The 20,820-nt window shown below is 46.7% G+C and overlaps 2 protein-coding genes across 4 annotated transcripts in view; one reads left to right on the forward strand and one right to left on the reverse strand.

Annotated features, from left to right (window-relative positions):
* LOC118789691 (metastasis-associated protein MTA3-like) overlaps positions 1-11,404 on the reverse strand; it is a 43,599-nt gene extending 32,195 nt beyond the window's left edge. For 2 of the 3 annotated variants that reach the window (XM_036546210.1, XM_036546212.1), the window contains exons 1-7: positions 11,200-11,404; positions 10,962-11,002; positions 8,850-8,917; positions 5,254-5,347; positions 3,272-3,398; positions 1,332-1,395; positions 998-1,115 (exon numbers count right to left, since the gene is read on the reverse strand). In XM_036546210.1, coding sequence (XP_036402103.1) covers positions 998-1,115; positions 1,332-1,395; positions 3,272-3,398; positions 5,254-5,347; positions 8,850-8,917; positions 10,962-10,989 — 499 coding nt within the window. In that variant the 5' untranslated portion in view covers positions 10,990-11,002; positions 11,200-11,404. Of the gene's footprint in view, positions 1-997; positions 1,116-1,331; positions 1,396-3,271; positions 3,399-5,253; positions 5,348-8,849; positions 8,918-10,961; positions 11,003-11,195 lie in introns of all 3 variants that reach the window. The other variant, XM_036546211.1, reaches the window with a different exon arrangement.
* A 2,115-nt stretch (positions 11,405-13,519) lies between these two features.
* Positions 13,520-19,915, forward strand: LOC118789692 (potassium voltage-gated channel subfamily G member 3-like). Its single transcript, XM_036546213.1, has 2 exons — positions 13,520-14,403; positions 17,884-19,915. Exons 1-2 carry the CDS (start codon positions 13,751-13,753, stop codon positions 18,527-18,529), a joined length of 1,299 nt encoding a protein of 432 aa, XP_036402106.1. The 5' UTR covers positions 13,520-13,750; the 3' UTR covers positions 18,530-19,915.
* The last annotated feature ends 905 nt before the right edge of the window (positions 19,916-20,820 follow it).

A 20,820-nucleotide genomic window follows, 5' to 3' on the forward strand; every position in this document is an offset into this window, starting at 1 on the left:
TCGACATGTCACTTTACACCTCGCGCACCAAGACAGCAAGTCCCAGCTCCCCTCAGCAAACACAGGGCCTCCGCAAGGCAAGAGAATGAGCTCAGATCTCCGACTCTGGCCGATATAAAGCTTTGCGTTCCAGACAGTCTAACTCGATTTGTCCGTAACAGCCTGTGCAGGCACATTTCAGAAATGGACTTTGACAGGAGAGGAATTTCAGCAAAACTCCTGAGCCAATTAAAAGCGCTTCCTCAGAATAATGCCAAGGATAATACAAAGGCGCACCTTCGTAAATGACTTTAGACCCCGGTCTATGCAATGAGAACCGCAATGCTGATTAGAAAGTGTCCACCGCCACAAACTACTGACAGAGGAGCCATCTTTAGAATGAGCAACACACAATGTATCGTGATTCAGTAGTACTGCTACTCCTACTGAACGGCTCAAAAAATAAATAAATAAAAAAAAAAAAAAAAAAAATTATATATATATATATATATATTTAATAAAATAAAACAAAAAAAATTGTTTCTTCACATTTTCTGCAAAGCTGCAGAGAGAAAATAATAAGATCCACTGAGGCCTGGATCAGGGCTGATGCCTGTAGCTTTGGGGGGGAGGGGGGTGCTGAGAGAGTAGGGAAGACAGGGATGCTGGAGGGACAGGGGGAATAGAGTCATCGGGTTTGATGTCTGGAGCTACACTTGAGCTTTGCAGACTGGTTGATAATCCCTGGGTTAGTCTAAATGGACAACAAAGGGTATGAAGGAAACTGGCTAACCAAGTGTTACTCACGAATGAAAAAAGACCATGCCAAACCCCTGAAAACTCCAGGGGAATGGGGTAACTGAGAGGTTATGAAGAGGTGAGGGATATGGGTCGAGGTATGCGGGGGATGAAGGTATGTGTGTGGAGGCGGTTTGTGGTGATGTGGAGCTCAGTCGTGAGGGTGCATGTATGTGTCGTATGTGTAGGGGTGCAGGTGGAGTGCTGAGGGTGCACTCACCCTCCTGCAGCATTTCTGGGACGTCGGCCTGGAAGCGGGGGCCCACCCGGATCTCTCCCTTGTCAGCCAGCAGGGTCTTTTGCGTGGGGTCGTACACCAGCGAGTAGAAGAAGGTGTCCTGGGTGGGTACAGTCAGGGGAATGTTACAGCATAAAACGTCAGCCCTAACTGCTGCATCTAAGTGTTTTTAAGCAATGCTGAAGAGAAAAACACAGAGCACAGGACAACAGTGCAAAGTGGTGTGTGACCTGATTCTTCTCCTCTGTTCCAAAACGCAACCCCCTCACCCAACCCCACCCCCACCCACCATGGGTGCCCAGGGGCTTCAGCATACCTCTTTATCCAGGTAGGAGAGAACTGCCTCGGTTTCGTTCAGGAGCGCCACACTGCACTTCCCCCTGAAAAACGCCAAAGGGATTCAGACAAGACCACATGACCCAGGGGGTGCAACAGCAACAAAACAGCGGCCTGCTACCAGACACCCCAACCACAACCTCCCCCCCTCCCCAACAGCCCTCTCTCCCTCCCTCTGACCCATTTCCTCTCATCATCTCATCATCGCGCTCTCTCCATCCATCCCTTCATCCCTCCCTCCCTTTTGCGTCCTGTTTCAGAGTTGCGCTCTCTCTCTCTCTCTCTCTCTCTCTGCGAGGGTGTCCTCCCCTCTCTGAAGACCCTCACAAACGCAGCGCAGGCTCAGCGAGAGCGGGAGAGCGGAGCGGCGTGGGACTTCCCGCTTTCCTCCTCGCCTGTCTTCCACCTCACGGCTGAGCGAGGGTGCACCCGTGGGGACAGCCTGTTTATCGGCGGATTTGGGGAAGGGGAGGGTTGTGTAGTCGTAATCGCATTACGGACCCCGGTGGGAGACTGGAGGGTCTCCCGAGGGTGTGCGCTCCTCTGGCTAGGTGAACTGCAAAAACCTGCCTCCAGTATCTGAGATTGTCTTCTGAGGGTCACAGGGGAAAAAAAAGCCACAGACAATAATGAGCCCTCCTCCCCCCCCACCCTGTTGCAGAGTGTAGCGTTGGCCGCCAATGAACAATAGGCTGTGCGGGTGGACGGCTGAGGTGCGCTCGCGAGCCCTTGGCCATCGCCCGACTGCAGCTGAGATTCGCTGAGAGAGAACCCCGAGGCGCACCGTCCCACACGACCCGGGTTTCACGCACACGCGCGCCCACGCGCACCCGGTCACGCACACCCACACACGCAGGCTGCGGCTGCAAGTCAACACACACACACACACACACACACACTCTGGAAGCTTGCTCTGAAATCAAAACCGTAGGGACTGGGAAATGGAGCCAACAGCAAACCTGAGAGAGCAGACGCTGTGAGCCATGAGGCCCTGCCTGCCCCAATGCCTTAGGTGAGCGGGGCCCCCCATGGCTGCATAGCGCAGCGGGTGCGTTTTATATTATCATATCCATCACGTTTGCGCAGGGCGAAAGGAGCCAACGGTACAAAAGTGAAACGATATCTGGCAGGCGGGTTCCCTTCACGGTAAAACGCTTTCGATTAAGGGAGATGCAGAGAGAGGCAAAATGTGACTTAGACGAGCGGTTTTACTGAGATGGAGGCCCGCTCCGAACAGCTGTGCCCAGTGCACCAGACAAATCTGCCAGTGTTTTCAGACGCAATGAATCTAAAGGAAAAGGTCACAGTCAGCATTTCACCCTGGTTGCATTGTACAATTCAGTAGGAACGGGAGGGGCGGGAGGGGAGGGGAGGGGGGTGGATGGAGAGATGGAGAAACGAGGCAGCGGAAAGAGGGGTTCAGGAGAGAGAGATATAGAGAGGTGGACGTGCCTACTCCTCGTCTCTCCCCGCTGACGGCCGAACGATCCGTCACTCCCACCCCCCGCTCCGGCTCAAGCCCTCGTTTGTCCTGTTAATGTCCCCTTAAAACTTCCTGAGCTACACATTAAAGCTCGATCCGGTGCGCTCCGCGACAGCCCCGGCCCACATTCATCAAGCTGCTTTATGGCGGGGAGGTGGGGGGGGGGTGAAGGAGATTTCAAAAACCCCTGAGGCGAGAGCCGGCCCGAACAGTGGGAGGTAACGCTCACGAGCTGCGTGCGCTGATCAAACTGCATGTGAAAGACTGAGGGCCGGTCCCAGCCTCTGACTGCGCGAGTTCTGCCCAGGGCTCTAAAGGTGCAAGTGCAGTGGAGGGGGGAGCTGGAAGGGGCACAGATAGGTGAGCGTGTGTGTGTGTGTGTGTGTGTGTGTGTGTGTGTGTGTGTGTGTGTGTGTGTGTGTGTGTCAGTGACCCACCTGATGTGCGTTGCCGGTAGCGACTCGTACTGCCGGGACAGGAAGAGTTCTCGATGGCGCAGCTGGTGCTTCTGTTTTTCGCTGAGCTCCGGCTCGCTGGGGCTCTCCTTCTCCTCCTCCAGGTCCTCTGCATACGGGACACCCGCAGAAAACACGGCACACACACACGCTGAGAACACGCCTCAGATACACTAAAAGCACCCCTTGGATACAGCAAAAACAAACCACAGAAACAGCAAAAACACCCCACACCATACAGCAACAACACCCCAACACAGCAACAACACTCCTTATCCAAAACACACACCTCAGACACTAACCACACACCTCAGACACAGTTTCAACACTTCTAAGATGTGGCAACAATGCACCTTATACACATTAAAAAACACACTTGAGACCATAAACGCACCTCAGACATGTCGTGGAACATGGCTCAGGTTTGAGGAAAAACCATGGAATGTGGTGTGGAACATACCACAAACACAGCAAGACCACACCTCAGACATGATGAGAATGTATGGAGGGAAGCATGCCCAAAGCACAGCACGGGGGGGGGGGGGGGGGGGGCACACCTCAGACAGGAGAAAACACACCTGTTCTGCCGACAAACCCAGAGCTAAGACCCTCACATCAGTCAGAAAAGCAGCCGAATAACAAACCCCCCCCTCTTCTTTTTTGTGGTAGATGACCTTCATTATTCTCATCATCACCCCCATCTGTAGCCGCACCTTATTGAGATACCGCTCATTAATGTCAGACAGCACCGAGACGGGAAACCGGCGGCCCGAGTATTACAATATCCACATAATTAGCGTCATGACGAGCCTTCACGGAGTCACACTATGAGCCTAATTAGCGTTCGGGGCACACGTCTCCTTGACCAGCCACCGTCTTCAGTCTCACCTCAGAAAGATACACCGTCCCCTCCTTCACCTATCCTTTTCTCAAACTCCGCAGCTTGGTTTTTTGGCCATTTTCAAACCATTAATGCGCCCCGGTTGACACAAACGCCACATCTCAAGGATTGATCCATTCATGATGGGGAAAAAAAAATGAATCAAAAGGCAGCGCTCCAGTCAGATTTACCAGTGCCTGTAGCATCTTTTCCATTTACCACATAAGTGACACACATTCATTCCAATGTGCAGTACACAACTGAGAAGCAAAAAAGAAAACCAATCAGGTACTGTTGCAAGTTATAATGTACTCAATCACTGGAATGCTAACAGTGAGAGCTACTGTGATTTGGCTTGTTAATTTGATAACTGCCGTCAGTCAATGCAGCGTGTAGAGTAGCCACAAATCTGGTAAGCTATTCCACAAGATAAATGCACTTAATTTTGTTGAGTTTATCTCAGTCGTCCCTTCGCCACACCAGTGAGTGCACATATGAATGAATTACATCTTATGCAAATGACGTTTTTTCCGCCCCTTTCTATCTAGCTAAGTATGGCTGTCACAGGGATTCATGGAAACATTTCTAGCAAACAGAAACTGCTTTGGTAATACTGTCGTGGGGTTTATATCCACCTACATTATGCTGTTATTTCAAAAGACACAGAAAACAAACAATAAAAATTAAGAGTTAGGATTGTGACAGTTTGAGTGCCACTGAAGGTCTAGATGTATCTTTTCAAGGAGACAGTCATGCAAGTGCAATTTCTGGCTCCAATTAAAAAAATTGCTGTTTATACTTTGGTAACAGTTTATTCATTTGATGGGTCAAAGCATCTTTCCCACCACAATACAATTATCATATATATATATAATAACTGAATGCATGACAAAATATGACACAATTATTTTGAATAAATCATAACTGATAATTAAAAGAGGAGACGACTTGCTGAGACCTGTTCCCCCCGCCCACGTCCCAACATACAACACACAGTCGCTCCCTGGCTTGCTCACTCATTCACTTGCTCATCAACTCATCATCTCACTCACCCACTCACACACTCAATCATTCACTCACTCACTCGCATGCTTGTCCGCCAGCTGAATGAGGCTGTGTGAGATGTCCCTCCGCCTGTAGAAGCAGACCACCTTGGCCTCCACGTTCCCGCTCGCCGTCTGAAACACAAGACCACAGGAACCCCGGGCTCAGCTTCAAGGTACTTACTCAAAGACCACTGCAGCATAGCATTTGCACATTAACAACCACACAAACACCAGCACAGCCAGGATTCCTCAGGTTGCATGATGTCAGCGTATAAAACTATGTCATGTGTAAAATGAAGACCTGTGGCAATTGTGGTGGAATAAAGTGACCACCTGAGCAGCGTTGAGGGCAGCAGGGCTCTTTCCCTGCTAATCTCAGCTCCGTCATAAAATAAATTTCCCAGAATTCCATGCCCATCTCTGGAAGATAAGGTATGCTTGGTGACAAAAGCATTTACATTAGTCCCAAACAAACAGTGACATACACTAAGACACAATATGGTGAAGAGTTCTGACACAGAGATAGGACACACACACACACACACAGGCTGGGTTTGAGCACCACTATATTCCATGTATCTGGAATGTATGTAGGCTGGCAACACAACAGAAAACACAACCTGCAAACAGAGGTGCTCATTCTCTTCCTCTGACAAAAACACTCACACCCACACCCTGTACCCTCTAGTAACGACTTAGGCATTGCTGACCACTTTGCTGACCACTCTAGTTCTGATCAACCTAAAACATTTTACTTTAAATCCAATGCATGTGCTAAATGCAATGTTCTCGTTAAATCTACATATTAAATACTGTAGTTCGTCACACAGACAACTGTACCAAGCAGTCACATTTTCAAAAGATAACAGAACGGTCGACTCTCATCAAAGGGGAACCCTGGGATTAATTTTTAAATGCTTATTGACTCACTGCAGTGGACTCTGTAATAATTAATTTAGAGAAAAATCAATTGGATATTTACGTTCAAAGATCGTTCAGAGGTTAATATTCTACGGTCTTCCCCAGCTGGAATGGCGTGAGGCACCAGAGAACGGCAGGAGAGAGGGGAAGGGAGAGCGTTCAATCGCAGGCACCCTCACGCTACCATTCACAGAGAGCAGAGAGGACAAGCTGCCAGCCGCCCCCCGCCCCTTCGCCTTTTCTACTCCCCACAGATGAACATTCCATCCTCTGGAGAAAGGACTGATGAGTGCGACAGCCTAATTCCCCGAACGGCTGCGACAAGAGGCAGGAAAGCGGAAGCGCGGGTCACTGGCACAATGGAGGAGGTCCCCGACAACGGGCCGACTTCCCTCTCTCCCCTCCGCAGACACGTGACGCTCGGCTCCGCACAACGAGCATGCAACAGAAGGTGGTTGTTTCTTAATGTATAGTGATTGGGGTCCTTTTTTTTTTTGCTCCATGCAAATCAGGGCCCATAACCGTAACTTCAGGACTGAATCTCTCCCAGCTTGAATTACCGGGCAGTAGGGGACAGGCAGTAGCTGTATTAAACTGAGGTGGATGAATTGACTGGTTAATTGATTAGACAGTCTCATTAGCGGCGCGATGTACTCACACCACACTGACACGGATACACGGTGGCCTTGGAATGAGGACAGTGAGAGTCACAGAGGATGGGAGAGAAACGTCTCATTACCCTTCTAATGCCATACCACCCAATATCATTGTGGAACAGTTTAGGATGATGAGGATAACTCCCTTCTTGGCACACTACATCCTTCACATATCCCATCTTGATCCACCTCTCTGAGCCAATGACAGATTCCACAGCTCGGTCAGAAAATGCAGGATTTCTAGAACTGAACGAAGCTTCAATGGTGCTGGTACATCCCCACCCGTACCAAGAAACCCACACCCAACCAATCCCCGCACACAAGCAACCTCAAGCTTAGAGTTATTCATGGAGGAGCAAAAGAATTCAGAAGAGTGGGGAATGTCACAATGGCCTCCGTTCAAAACCATCACAACACCCATTCTGTCTTCAGGGCATTTTTGCAGGTCTGGTTTTCCATTTACTTCCTGCTGGGAATTTCACCCTCTATTATAAGAAGATCCAACCCAGAGGCACCAAAACATCTGCACTTCCTACGATCAGGTCAGAAAGGCAGCAGACTGAGACAGCACAGTCAGGTCAGAGCGATGGGTTTGCAGGCTATAAGGACTCGGCTCGGGTCTACATTTACATTTACATTTATTCATTTGGCAGACGCTTTTATCCAAAGCGACTTACATAGGTTACATAGTCCTGCTCCTTAACCACTATGCTACACTGCCGCCCATGGTCTAATTCAGAGGAGCCTGCACTAGAGAGCCACCACAGCCTGTTCTGATGTTCTCACACCAGGCTGACCTCTTCCTGGAGAGCACATCTCGACTGAAAGTGTCACATCAAATTCCGAGCCTCCAAGCCCTCTCGTCAGTTTTGCCCGAACTTCATCTTGACTGACTGGAGAAACATTCGTAACTAACTTACATTTAAATTCAATCAAAACCACCAATCAACCCTGACAGAAACTGCTACTCAGTCAAACAAAATAAACCTCTCTGTTTTATCTGCCAATAAAGCACAGCACAGAGACTTTTCTCCCGTAAGACATCCTAACTTGGCAGTTCTGATTGTACCCAGGGCATAATGTAATTTTATTTATTACTGAACAGCACTTTCCCTTTACACAAATTCTTGGTTTTGATTGCATCCGGAGGTAGGTCCTTCATGTCAATGGGCTATGCAGTTTCTCTACACTGCCAAAACCAAGCGGAAATATACGAGGTAAGAAAAGAATTACTCCACAATACTTTGAACCAATGGGCCAGGCAGAGTACAACTCTGCGCTTCATTCGGGGGATGAGATGATGTCAAACTCTGGCCTGCAGGTGGAGGTTACTCAGACAGGAGACAGAAACTGCAGGCCCTAGTCTCGCTCAGACTGGCCGCAGCTACGGCCAGATTTAATGAGCTCTTTCGGACTCACAACCTGACTCTGCACCAGAAAATACTCAGCAGTGTCCTTGATGCAAAACTTTCTGCCACCCTCTCCCGGGGCAAGACGTCAGACGACTGAATGAGACACGACCACACAGCATTAACAAATCAGGTGATATCTCACCTCCATGCAAATACAGACACAAATAAAGACTCTGCACCCGGGCAGAAGCTTGATATGGAAAACCTACAAGAAAATACTTCTGACTTAACTACTGAAATGTGATTATCTGTGTGTCTGTTATACTTACTCAGAGACAACAGTCCTTGGTACAGTTTCACAGACAGGGATTAATCCTAGTCCTAGACTAAGAGGTTCCCCTCTGCGGAAATCCATCAAAAGAGATGAATTACTTTACTGCTAGGCTTAATGCTTGTCTGTGAAACTGACCCTGGTTTTCAATTATGTTCAAGTAAGACCTTGCCCTTGCAGTCCAAGCAAGAGGTGCACCTCTTACTTTTGAAAATGTACAAAAGACCAAATTAGCTGTGAGTCCACCCCTGGAAGAGAGACTACCTCGAGACAATAAATGCATACAATGACATACTTGTAGTTGTCTCCGGTGTAAAATTACTACCCCACCTAGAACCTGGCTAAACCCCCACCCCAGCCCCAGGGTACCATACCTTATTCAGCTCCTCTATTCGCCTGATCAGATAAGGGTTGCTGGAGGAATTCTCAAAGAAGACATAATCTGCAACAACAGAAAACATCACAAACACCATCTTAAATCTTGACTTTGGCCAGTAATCCAACAATCCCTACCATTACTGGCACGCAAATACAAAGATTTCAAAATGTGAACTGAAAATGAAAATCTCTGGTATGAAATAAATCCCTAATGCATGTTTAAAATAAATGTGTACTGTTCACATCATGCAGGATGGTGAACTCAGAAAAAAAAGACATTAACAGAAACAGAGACAACAAATATTACATAACTCTTTAGTATCCAAAGAGATCATTGCAATAATATAACTTTTTGCATCGGTTTGTCATTTTTAAAAAAGGGAAATAACGTGTTAGGGATCAAGCAACATTTAAGACATTTAAAAAGCTAAGTTTGTTGTGCTTGAAGATATTTCAGCTTTTTCCTCAAAAACACAAATGTTTCCACACCCTGCGCACACACACGCACACACACACACACAATTTATTCATTTAGTAGACGCCTTTATCCAAAGCGATGTACAGAAGTACATATAGTGGGCAAACAGGCACAAGGGCAAGATGCATACAGGAACACATACACAGAGAGAGAGAAAGACTCTCAAACCACTTGTGTAAGTATACACATGCCTGATAATTGACTGAAACATGATGGCTCAAAGCCCACACAAACCTACCTTAAACCTAATGTGCACATACCCACTCTAGACAATGCTACCAGGTTATGACTGCTACAGGAAGCTGAAGGATATAAACTCTTTCTGGATCAAAGCTTGCATTTGACTGTTGACTGGTTCTTAATCACCAGGCCATCCTTCGGGTGTGCTGAAGCTTTGGCTAAACATGTCTGATTCAAACATGACACAAATCACTAGATTCAACTGAGTAATTCTGGTGGTAGATATTACAGGCCCTTACATGGAATTTTACCTTACAGACAGACAGGTCAGTGAGAGAGTTCGAGTAATGATGAATTCAATTTGTGATACAGATGTGTGTGAGAGACACACACACAAGAAATACTTCTGAAAACTCTGTCATCAAAATCACTTATAGGTGTATCAAGGTGCAGGTCTCATGCCACTGACCAGAGCACAATCAATATCCTATCGAGGTGGCCTTATATAACCTTCGAGACAACATGTCCACATGAAATAAGGGTACGCAGAAGAGTGACAGCTTGACCTTAGAGTATCTCCTTTCAGTAAATAATTCAAATGACGTAACAAAAACAACATAGCATTGGTAAAGACAATGACAATTACAGCTGACGTCACGTGACTTACATTCCGATACTTTGTAGCTTCACTGCAACCGAATTCACCGGGTTTAGCAACAGTCTATAACATCGTATTTAAAACGCAACGTGTGTTCTTGAGATATTTCCAATTTCGAATAGTGTCTCAACTCGTTTTCTGGAACGCTTTTACGACAACAACCGTACGGCACGACACATTACAAAGCAAGGTAGCTAGCACGCTACTGTAGCTGCACAGCACAGCAGAGGAAAACAATGCATTTCATCTGTGTTCGGAACGTCTTTGTTTTAGCAAAACAAGAACATTCGGAATCTATCGAGTACCGATAGCCGCACATGTCGTGTGACTATTAGGCTACCTACTCAAGCGAGCAGGGATAGCTGAATCAGAAAGCGTAACCAATGGAGATGTGCCAGAAACAAGGACAGAAAGGCAAAGAAACGTCCAAATAACAATAAATCCCAAATAAACAAAGAAACGATGCTTAAACTTTCAGCACCTAAAATACTGCAAAACAGACTTAAAATCAGATCTCTAAGACATGTGATGAATGCTGTTATTTTGGAGTACAGTATTTAGCTAGCCAGCTAGCTTCTTTCTGTGTAATTTGGAGGCCCGGCCCACATTTTAGCTAATCCCAAATGTTTCGCCTACATAAATACCCGTCACGCCGATCTAAAAATACTAGTCCCACTGTGTTACATTCGAACAATGGATTTTCCGTCAAAACTATGTTCGGATCGCTTATTCGTCCACACAATGTTTCAAAATAATGGCACGTTTGTAATTCATAAACCTAGGCTGACATACCTCCGACCCGGTACATGTTGGCCGCCATTTCTGCCCTCCTCCTGGAGTGTAAGAAAATAAAAGACAAAGCATAAACAGAAAAAAATATACAAATAAATAAATTGCTTTAAAATACCGATTTCCAGAATATTTATGAATACACTAAGATGAAATGGCGTGATGGGGGGTGAACTAGGAGCTGAGCGGGAGATATTTTAAAACCCCCCCTCCCAGGTTTCGGAGGACAACAGCAACTCACACGCGAGACGGCTTCAGACCAGCCGGGCCCGTGTTTCCTGGTTGGGGTGGAGGAAAGAGGAGGATGAGGGGAGGGTAGATGGGGAAGGCGGTGCTGGTGCACACGCTCACACCCTCGCCGTTGTGAAACACAACGCTGCATGCTGCGTACTTCGCCGATCCACGTTTGCCTGCTTCTGTGGAGGTGGTTAAACTCGACACTTGACGGAAATCCCCGAACGCGTTTTTTTATACGTTTGTTAAGGTCCTTCTCCCGTAGTTCTGCACATTCTGCGGTCCCTTTTTAATGAGAGCTGTCCTTTGATTGCGATGTCCTTATTTTAATTAAATATGTTAGCATTTAAATAATTTTGGTTCATTATACTACAAGACTTTTTTTCTCAAACGAAGTGCTCTCAAATTTATCTGGAGTCGCCGATTGCATTCGTTTTCATCATCTCTTCATAATCACAGTTATGATTCATGCGTAAATCATAAATTAATACCAATTTTCCTGACAGGTATATGCAAGCAGTGCCTTTTGCACCATAGCTAAAGTGAAAAATGACGCACTGAGGAAACGTCACCCTAAAGTTCAGTTCATTAGGAAGGTTTCTGTACAGGTCTACTTGTTAGATATGCCGTCTGGAAACTGAGGCGCAGCATTATCCCCACTCTGATTATGGAGTCGCACCCACGCCAAGTGTGATACTCAGCCTGTTAGAACTCTTCAGCTGACACACGTGTTTTTTATGTTAACGCCTGTGAACTTCCAGTCGCCCAGGTCATCCGAGTCATCATGTTTTGTGCGACCCACAAGCATCACCAACAACCGTGGGGACAAGATATGGAAGCAGAAGGAAGAATTATTCCATCAATCCCCCTCTAATATCATATGTCAAATCTGTCTGCTGATAAAGCTAGGATTATTCTCCCACCTAGCGCATATACATACATACACAGTACAACAAACAGTTTCCATTTCGCATATTGTCAGTTCATGCAGATAAACAACTTGCACAAGCAATTCAGGCTGAGTACCTTGGGGATTCGAACTTGTAACCCTGTGGTTACAATCCCAGTTCTTCACTCACCACTCCACACTGCTTCCTCCCTTTTAAGTTAGTCAGTTTACACCCACGCCACACCACTCACCATGCTGTTATCCGCAAGCTAGAAGGGATATGCAGACTGTTTAGAAGGCCCTCACCACTTGCATCACTTGTTCAGTTGCTTTTTGTCACATGCCGAGCGATGCTATGTGAAGCCAAACCACATGGAACGCTGATAATCCTTAAGAGCAGCTGCACTGCTGTTGCGAATACACTGTGCATTGTGCAGGCTGAGAAATCAGGGCAGTTTTGGTGCCACAGCCTGCGATGATTTGCACTAGCTCAAGCCCTAGACATAATGCCAGTTCCTCATTGGATCAATGCCCGTGTTCCCGTAGCTCTGTGTGCCACGCGCCATGTTGTACATACCATTTTAAAGGACTTTCGAGACTAGCATGGCACTGATTCAAGAGCCACAGGTGTCGTTTTAGGCTCTGTCAACATTCTATTAACACTGTTCAGTGGTTTTGAGCTTCACAGAATTTGATAAGAGGTGACATTCGCTTGACTGAGTCAAAAGAAGTAATGCGTCACCGAGAAGGGATATATTGATAACGCACGACAAACACCTGCAACCACCAGTTTCCAAAAAGTAGGTCATTGCGTCAGCTATTTGAGCTGTAAAACACAAAGCTTCTTGAAACATAAAGTAATTTCATAAATAGCATACAAACTGTGAATTGCAAAATTATAGGCAGCCACTGATGGACATTGACCAAGCGACCTCAAATCAGCTGCGCTTTAAAAAAAATATTCCATCCAGAGCAGATACTGCCTCAAGTTACATCCTGGTTGTATTACACAGTTTAATTGATTCAACGTAAAGAGTCGTCTGGTCATCACCTATAAACCATTGAAAAAAAATGACTTATAACTGAAATTCTACATTTACAATCTCCAACACGAAATATCGAGGAAGATAATCGGTTGATTCGTGGAAATTGGTGGCAGATGCTGAATAAATTTACACTGGGGAAAAAAAGATTGGGTACCAAGTATAATACAACAGCATATTTGGATAACTGACGCCGTCGTGTCCAAGATGCGTAAAGCTATACGCAAGTTCATCTACTTTGATAGTTGTGCTGGGGGCGTGCTGCTGTGTGACATCACTGCTTGGGGCTGCCCGCTGTTGAGTAGTTGAGTTGGAAACGGAGGAGAGGAGGCACAACCCAGCCTCAGCGCGGAGCAGCACGAGCGGAAAATGCGCTCTGTTGGAGCGACTTTCTTAATCGACTGCAGCTGGCCAAGTGCCTCCTCTGGAGGAGTAAACTATGCGTTACTCCTCGTCAACAGCAAGAACAAATTACCTGGAAACGTATGGATATCTGAATGAGGACTTGACGAGAGGGAAAGAATGATGGATAACGATGAAGGAAAGCGTCCCCCATCGTTCAGTTCTGTCTAAATCAGAGGGAGCTCGTTTTCATAACATCTAGCTGGGTGGAGAAACTGTTGAAAATGAAGTTTGGAAAGAGCATTTGCATTCTAAACGTGGGTGGCACCAAATACGCGTTCCCAAGGGACGTGATAAAGGATTTTCCTCTCAGAAGGGTGAGTCGTCTGCACAACTGTGCCTCTGAGAAAGAAGTGCTGGAAGTCTGCGATGACTACGACCGGGAGAGGAATGAGTTCTTCTTCGACCGGCACTCTGAAGCTTTCGGCTTCATCATGCTGTACGTTAAGTATGGCAAACTCAGATTTGTCCCGCAAATGTGCGAGCTGTCCTTCTACAACGAGATGATCTACTGGGGTCTGGAGAGTTCGCACCTGGAGTTCTGCTGCCAGCGGCGGTTGGACGACAGGATGTCGGACACCTACACCTACTTCTCGGAGGAGGACACCAAAGCTGAAGAGGAATTGAGAGGCGAGGATGTCCTGGGGAACCCCGCCGGCGGTGGAAGAGGAAGCGCTAAGTGGCTAGAGAGAATGCGAAGGACTTTCGAGGAGCCGACCTCGTCTATCGCTGCACAGATTCTGGCATCAGTCTCCGTTATTTTCGTAATAGTGTCCATGGTAATACTTTGCGCGAGCACTCTGCCAGACTGGAAAACTGCCGAGAACAACAGCGTGGAGGAGCACAGGTACACAGAGAGTTTAGAGCATCCATCAGGGTATTTATGTCTCTTTTATTTTCTATTCCGTTAACTCTTTGCCCTTTCCGCCGTTGCATGATATTAGGATACACGCTGTTTGTTCTGTGTTTATTTATACAGGTATAGCCTACCTTTGCATGCGCAACAACCTAGAACTGTCTCGATACAGTCGGCGCAAGCTGTTAACCTCTGAAGTCTGAAGTTGTCTCACTTTAAATATAGCTTCTATGGTTAGTCCACTTCACAACCACGCGCGCACGTAAAGATAATATAAGAGGCCTCTCTAGAATCTCAGAATATCAGCATTGTCTGCATTAATCATTGATAATAGTTTTACAAAAAATATACCAAAACAAAAGATGAAACACACTTTCTTTCCAATCCGTGTAGTTACACTCTGGTGTATTTTACTGTGATCCGTTACGCACAAGCAGGCATGCACACCCAACCTGCTGGGAGAGAGAGAGAGAGAGAGAGGAAGCAAGAGAGAGAGCTATCACTCTTAGAAAACTTAATTTCCTTTAGCAATAGAAGCACGGGACTCTTAGAATACCGTGACTAGAAGATGTGACTGGAAGAGTTAAGAACGCAGATACAGGTTATCGTTGAGGGGCCTCTCCAGTTTACATTGAATCGTGTCCGGATCTGTATCACACTCAGAATGACGAAGTCTTTGTAAAACGAGAAGATTCACCACAGAATCTTATTTGTTTATTGCCATGAAAATCATTGTCTGTTGTCAAATGTTCTATAGTCTTGTGTCATAATTCTCAAATGTTTTGTCTTTTATTTTTCAGCTTACAAAATAAATACCCTATACGCGACCGTTCTGTAGATCAGAATCACAAAATACTGTTTTACAAGGCTCCATAACAGGAGAATGTTTTTTCGTTAGTTGATGTAGCATTACATTTTTTTGTCCTAAACAAGGCACGGAAATGGGTTATTAAGATACCTTGTATATAGAGGCCCATGTCAAACTACAGCGACGATTTTAAGTTTATTCTTAGTTTTAAACGACTCTTTGATTAGTGTTATCGAAAAACTCTCTTCCCGTATTCAGTATTGTCGGGAGTAAAAATGAACCGCGTGATGCTCATATGTTTAAAAGGGCACAGAAGGATTCTTTTACTTAGACCAAGTTGACGCAGTTGCATTTTGGGGTAACCACAATGCATTTGGACACTGTCTTAATCTTACGGTATCTTTCTAAGGTACTGAACGTGAGCACTGTATCGACTGAATTTACATTCGTTTTTGGATTTGGTGTCTATACTAATGTAAGGTATTCTGTATAAACTTGAGTAATAACTGGCTTTAAAGAGATCATTGATTTTCTTTAACGACCAAAAGGCAGGCTATCCACCTTTCCAAACACCGAGGGATTAAATACGGACCACTTTTAAGGTTCAAGCTTATTATTGGTGCTTTACATTTGAGATCATCAAAACATAACCAACACAAATTTCACAGCTATGGCAATTTACATTTTAATGATTTACAGAAAAGCGTGCTTTTATGTTGGTTTGATTAAAACTCTCCTTGGATTAACTCATGGTTATTTTACTAATTATCAGGGTGTCAAATCAAATGACATCAAATGTGTCATTTTCATACGTTTCGCCTAGGCTTACATTGAATCAGGCTTCTGTGAGTCTTTGAAACATTCCGAAACGTAAAATTTTGCTGGCTGCTGCTTTTAACGTTTGTTACAGAACACACAATTCATCTAAACTAATTATAGTCTTCATTTTAATTATAATGCATTTACACTATGCATAATGGATCAAGCATTTTCGCCTGAAAACAGTGTGAACTCATGTCAAATGAATGGCCCAGTTTTTTTTAATACGCATCTTATGCTTATTTACATTCAGTATGATAAACTTTCAATCCATAACCACAACAGTGTTTTTAATGCAAAAGAGTATTCATTCAGAGGGGTCGTCCCTCTCATTCGACAGCGGCTCTTCACATTGTCCGTGTATTTTTCCACTCGCTCCGTTTTAAACCGTGTCTCTGTCTTGTTTCCATCACTGCCGCGCAGACCGAGTAGTCTAGTAGCACTTAAAGTAGTCAGAGAGTTCATCGTTATAGAATTAAATTAGCGTGGATATGCATGCGTGCGAGCGCCACCGCCTTGGCTTCTCGCCCAATGCCAGCACAGGGACACAGTCCAGGTGGGACTTAGGCACCTGGTGACTAGCTGGTCAGAGGGATGCTGGAGTCGCAGAAAGGTCAGGTTTGTCATTCATGGGAGCAGCATGAGGCCAAAAATGCCAGTATTCTTGAGTTACAGATGAAGCGGTTAGTTTCCACCCAAACCCCCTCACTAGTGTGAATTTCTGCCCATGTTCACAAATACTGACTAGGGCAGAAGGCACCTAAATCATGCACACATTCAAGCCATAACATGCCACCAGCTTATGCAGTTAGTGGGTTTCTCTTGCAAGCTGAATTTCTTATTTGATTCACACTAATTTAGTTACAAGTTATGGTGAATATAACTTACAGTACAACATCAGAACTACCAGTTATCTATCATAAACATCCAGTTAACATTCTAGATGTGACCATCTTTCTGCAATGTTGTACCGCAACCTGCTGTGCTTACAACAGACGGTTCTTTGATATCAGGGTTTTTCATGTTGCAATATTCAAGATCACAGACAGTAAGCCCTGGCAATATGGCCGATGACTGTGTGCAGTAGCAATCATGCGCTCGTTCTTGTGTGTGCGCGGAGGAAATTGTCCACAGCCAACGGGATCAGTCGGTGCTTTGAGGAGAGCTGGCTCTGGAACTGTCTGGCATCTGATGGCTGACTGCTGCTCCTCATGTTCCCAGCTCCACTCCAGTCTTGTGTCATACCGCCCCATTCCTCACGCTCAGTGCTCAGTCTCCCCCCCCCCCCCACGCCCCACCCCACCCTTCATTTGCTGGCCATGTCCTGCCGGGTGGCCGTGCAAATTGATCACTGTCAAAAATCAGCGAGTGAAAATTGGGATGAAGAACAGAAAACCTTTCCACTCTCTCCCTCCTCCGACTGGCTACTGAGCACTTACGCGTCTCCTTCTCTTTAACCCCTTAAGGCACAGCTACCTTTCAGTAGGCTGAATGCTGCATTTATTTTCTCAATAGATTGATCCTTTTGATTTTATAGCAAATCAGAGGGAACAGAGGGAAAGATGCATGGTGTCTGCTCCTTAAAGGGTTGAATGATTGCATGGTTACAAGCAGATCTGACAGCTGTAAACAGCAACAGCACAGCATAAGCTCAGCCTTTGATAAAACGCCACTGCTGGAAAATGCAAGAATAATGACATGATGGAAATCTGAAGTGTTCATCAAGTGTGTACTGGTGCTGGTTACCTGTCAGATGATTTGTGATGTGTGCTGAGAGAGATACCCTGCACTCCTGTGCTCCCAGTAAAGTGTGTTCCTCCTTCTTCCCCTGGCCGCCTGCCCCCCCTCCTTCCCTCCCCCCCCCCCAAACGCAGGATCATTGAGGCTGTCTGCATCGGCTGGTTCACGGCGGAGTGCATCGTGCGTTTCATCGTGTCCAAGGACAAGTGCGAGTTCGTGCGGCGGCCGCTCAACATCATCGACCTGCTGGCCATCACACCGTACTACGTGTCGGTGCTGATGACGGTGCTGACAGGCGAGAACTCGCAGCTGCAACGGGCGGGCGTCACGCTGCGCGTGCTGCGCATGATGCGCATCTTCTGGGTCATCAAGCTGGCCCGCCACTTCCTGGGCCTGCAGACGCTGGGCCTGACACTCAAGCGCTGCTACCGCGAGATGGTGATGCTGCTGGTGTTCATCTGCGTGGCCATGGCCATATTCGGCGCGCTGGCACAGCTGCTGGAGCACGGCCTGGACCTGGAGATGGGCAACGAGGACTACGCCAGCATCCCGGCCGCCTGCTGGTGGGTTATTATCTCCATGACGACTGTCGGCTATGGAGACATGTACCCCATCACCATGCCCGGGCGCGTGCTGGGAGGCCTGTGCGTGGTGAGCGGCATCGTCCTCCTGGCGCTGCCCATCACCTTCATCTACCACAGCTTCGTGCAGTGCTACCAGGAGCTCAAGTTCCGCTCGGCCCGCTGCACCCGCAGCCTGTCAGCCGAGTTCCTCAACTGAAAACATCCCCTCGTCCCCTCCCTGGGCCTGTTTCCATCCCCCTCGCGTCCAGACCCGTGTCTCTCTAGTCATCTATTTATGTTAAATGTAGCCTCTTCAGCTGTAAAATCTTACAATAGTTGTCACACAGTTTTGATTTTTCTGTCATGTCCTCTCAAAGCATCTTTTTTGCTCACAGGGTTGAATGAAGTCAAGTTGTAAAATGTGCGTTCAGGTCTCTTGCTCCACTTTAGCCAGTTGTGATATCCCAGGATGGGAATGGAGCAGTAATGGTTGTCATGGTGAAACGACAGCCATCGGGGAGAGGCTCCTGAGAAGGTCTCGCTGTAGGAGAGCGGCTTACGCAGATCGAGAGAGGACCTTCAAAGACGCGCAGTACGGGATGCCCGGTTCCCACAGAGCGAACAGAGTCTCTATCTCACGGCCTTAGAGTGGATGTCTCATCTACAAATGGCAGCCAGCCACGGGGATTCAATTCTGAATGCCATGTTCATGTCCACACTGCTGGCATCTGTTGCAGACAAGCATCATTTATCGCTCCACCCAGAGACTCTTTTTCTATCTCGTTTCCTGGGCTCATGCTCATGATTAATGTCACCGAACAGCAGTAAACCATCATAATGAGGACCTACATGATGTACCTTGATGAAATATATTCTGTCTTCTCCACACACATGGGTAAAGTGCAGGGAAATGTGGAATCACCACAGAAATTCCTATTTTACAAGATGTGGGGAAAGATTTTTACAATTCACTGTGTGACCTTTAGGAAAAGGGGAAAATAGTTCTAGAGAGGCGTGCAGCCTAAAATGTACCAAATTAATTGTATCTTACACTTCCAAGATATTTTACTGGCATATTTACATCCAAGGTGACAAGAGCAAGCTGCCGTCACTACTTTCTGGTGTGTATCTGAAGGAGACACTCACAGTAGAAAAGTGTTTGTTTTTAGATGATCTGATTCTAGATGTTCCGTGTGTCATCAAAATGTCACAGAGAAAAAAAACAGGCCAGAAATGGCCAGCCTCTGGCATTACATGACAAGACTCTCATCCGGTAAACATTTTAATTATGAATTCAGTTCAATTTGGCTTTGAGAATTCCCCACGGGCAGATAGAAAGAGAGAGAGAGCAAGAGAGAGAGAGAGTGAGATAGAGAGAGAGAGCAGGTCTGTGGGCTGTGTAGGCAGGTCTGGAATGTGGAACACGATGTGCCACGGAGTGAGAGCGCGTCATGGAGGGGTGGATGGCATGGCTGACGCCGTGCAGCGAAAGGCAGAGATTATCCGCCCGCTGTCCTCGCCTCACTCGAGGCCGCTGCGGGTCTTTTGGGGAACGGAGGCGGCCACAAAGCCCGCCGCCCTCCGAAGCATGCGCGCACGCACCAGCCGGGCGCGGAGCGTCCGGGAGGACATCGCGGTGTGGCGGCCTCGCCGCGCACTCGGCGGCGTTGGCCATGCCACCCTCTTCTCCCCGATCCACTGTCACTGCTGCGTTGGGTGGCTGTGTGATGCATTTGCCCTCCTCCACAGGTGTGAGATGTGAGGGGCTCCAACTTGCAAATTTCACCACAAACACCTGCTAAGGCCTCACTGATTCCTCACATCCAATTCCCCCCAGACTGGAATCTTAGTAGTTCTCCTCAGTGATATTTGGAATCTCAGTGGCTCTCCACCTTGTTCTCACCCAGTGTCAGGGATTCAGTACAGTTTGCCCCACTCTGACTGATTTCCCCACTGATATTCCCCTGTCACAGTGATTCTCCTCACAAATGTGGCCCATCCTGAGTGGTTCTCCACATTGATTTTCCCCATACCGGAGTTACAGTGGTTCTCCACATTGATTTTCCCCATACCGGAGTTACAGTGGTTCTCCACATTGACCTGCCATGTTCTCAGTGATTTTCCATGACTGTTGAGACTGACCGTGGTCCTCTTTGTACAAAGAGAGTTGAAGGTTGAGAAGGGTGACCTTTAGAATGGGCAGTGTGAAGAGGAGGAGTGTAATCAGAGACATTTTTCACACTTCAGTGTTTAATGTTTTTTTCACTTCTTTTTTTTACTGGAAGTGGGGCAAAGCTGTTTGAAAGTCACCTTCCATTTCCTGAGCTATCCATGGAGAGTTGTCCCAGCCAGTGCGAGTGAGACAGTCTGTGGAATAATTGGGGTGACAGTACACTTGTACCAAGGCTAATTGTGAATTTATTTAGTTATATTACGATTGGCCAACTGGATGAAGTCATTTCCCCTGCAATTGGGTTTTTGACCCGTTGGAGCTGTCACTTGGGAAAA

This window comes from Megalops cyprinoides, chromosome 15 (genome assembly GCF_013368585.1).
Source record: "Megalops cyprinoides isolate fMegCyp1 chromosome 15, fMegCyp1.pri, whole genome shotgun sequence".
NCBI lineage: Eukaryota > Metazoa > Chordata > Actinopteri > Elopiformes > Megalopidae > Megalops > Megalops cyprinoides.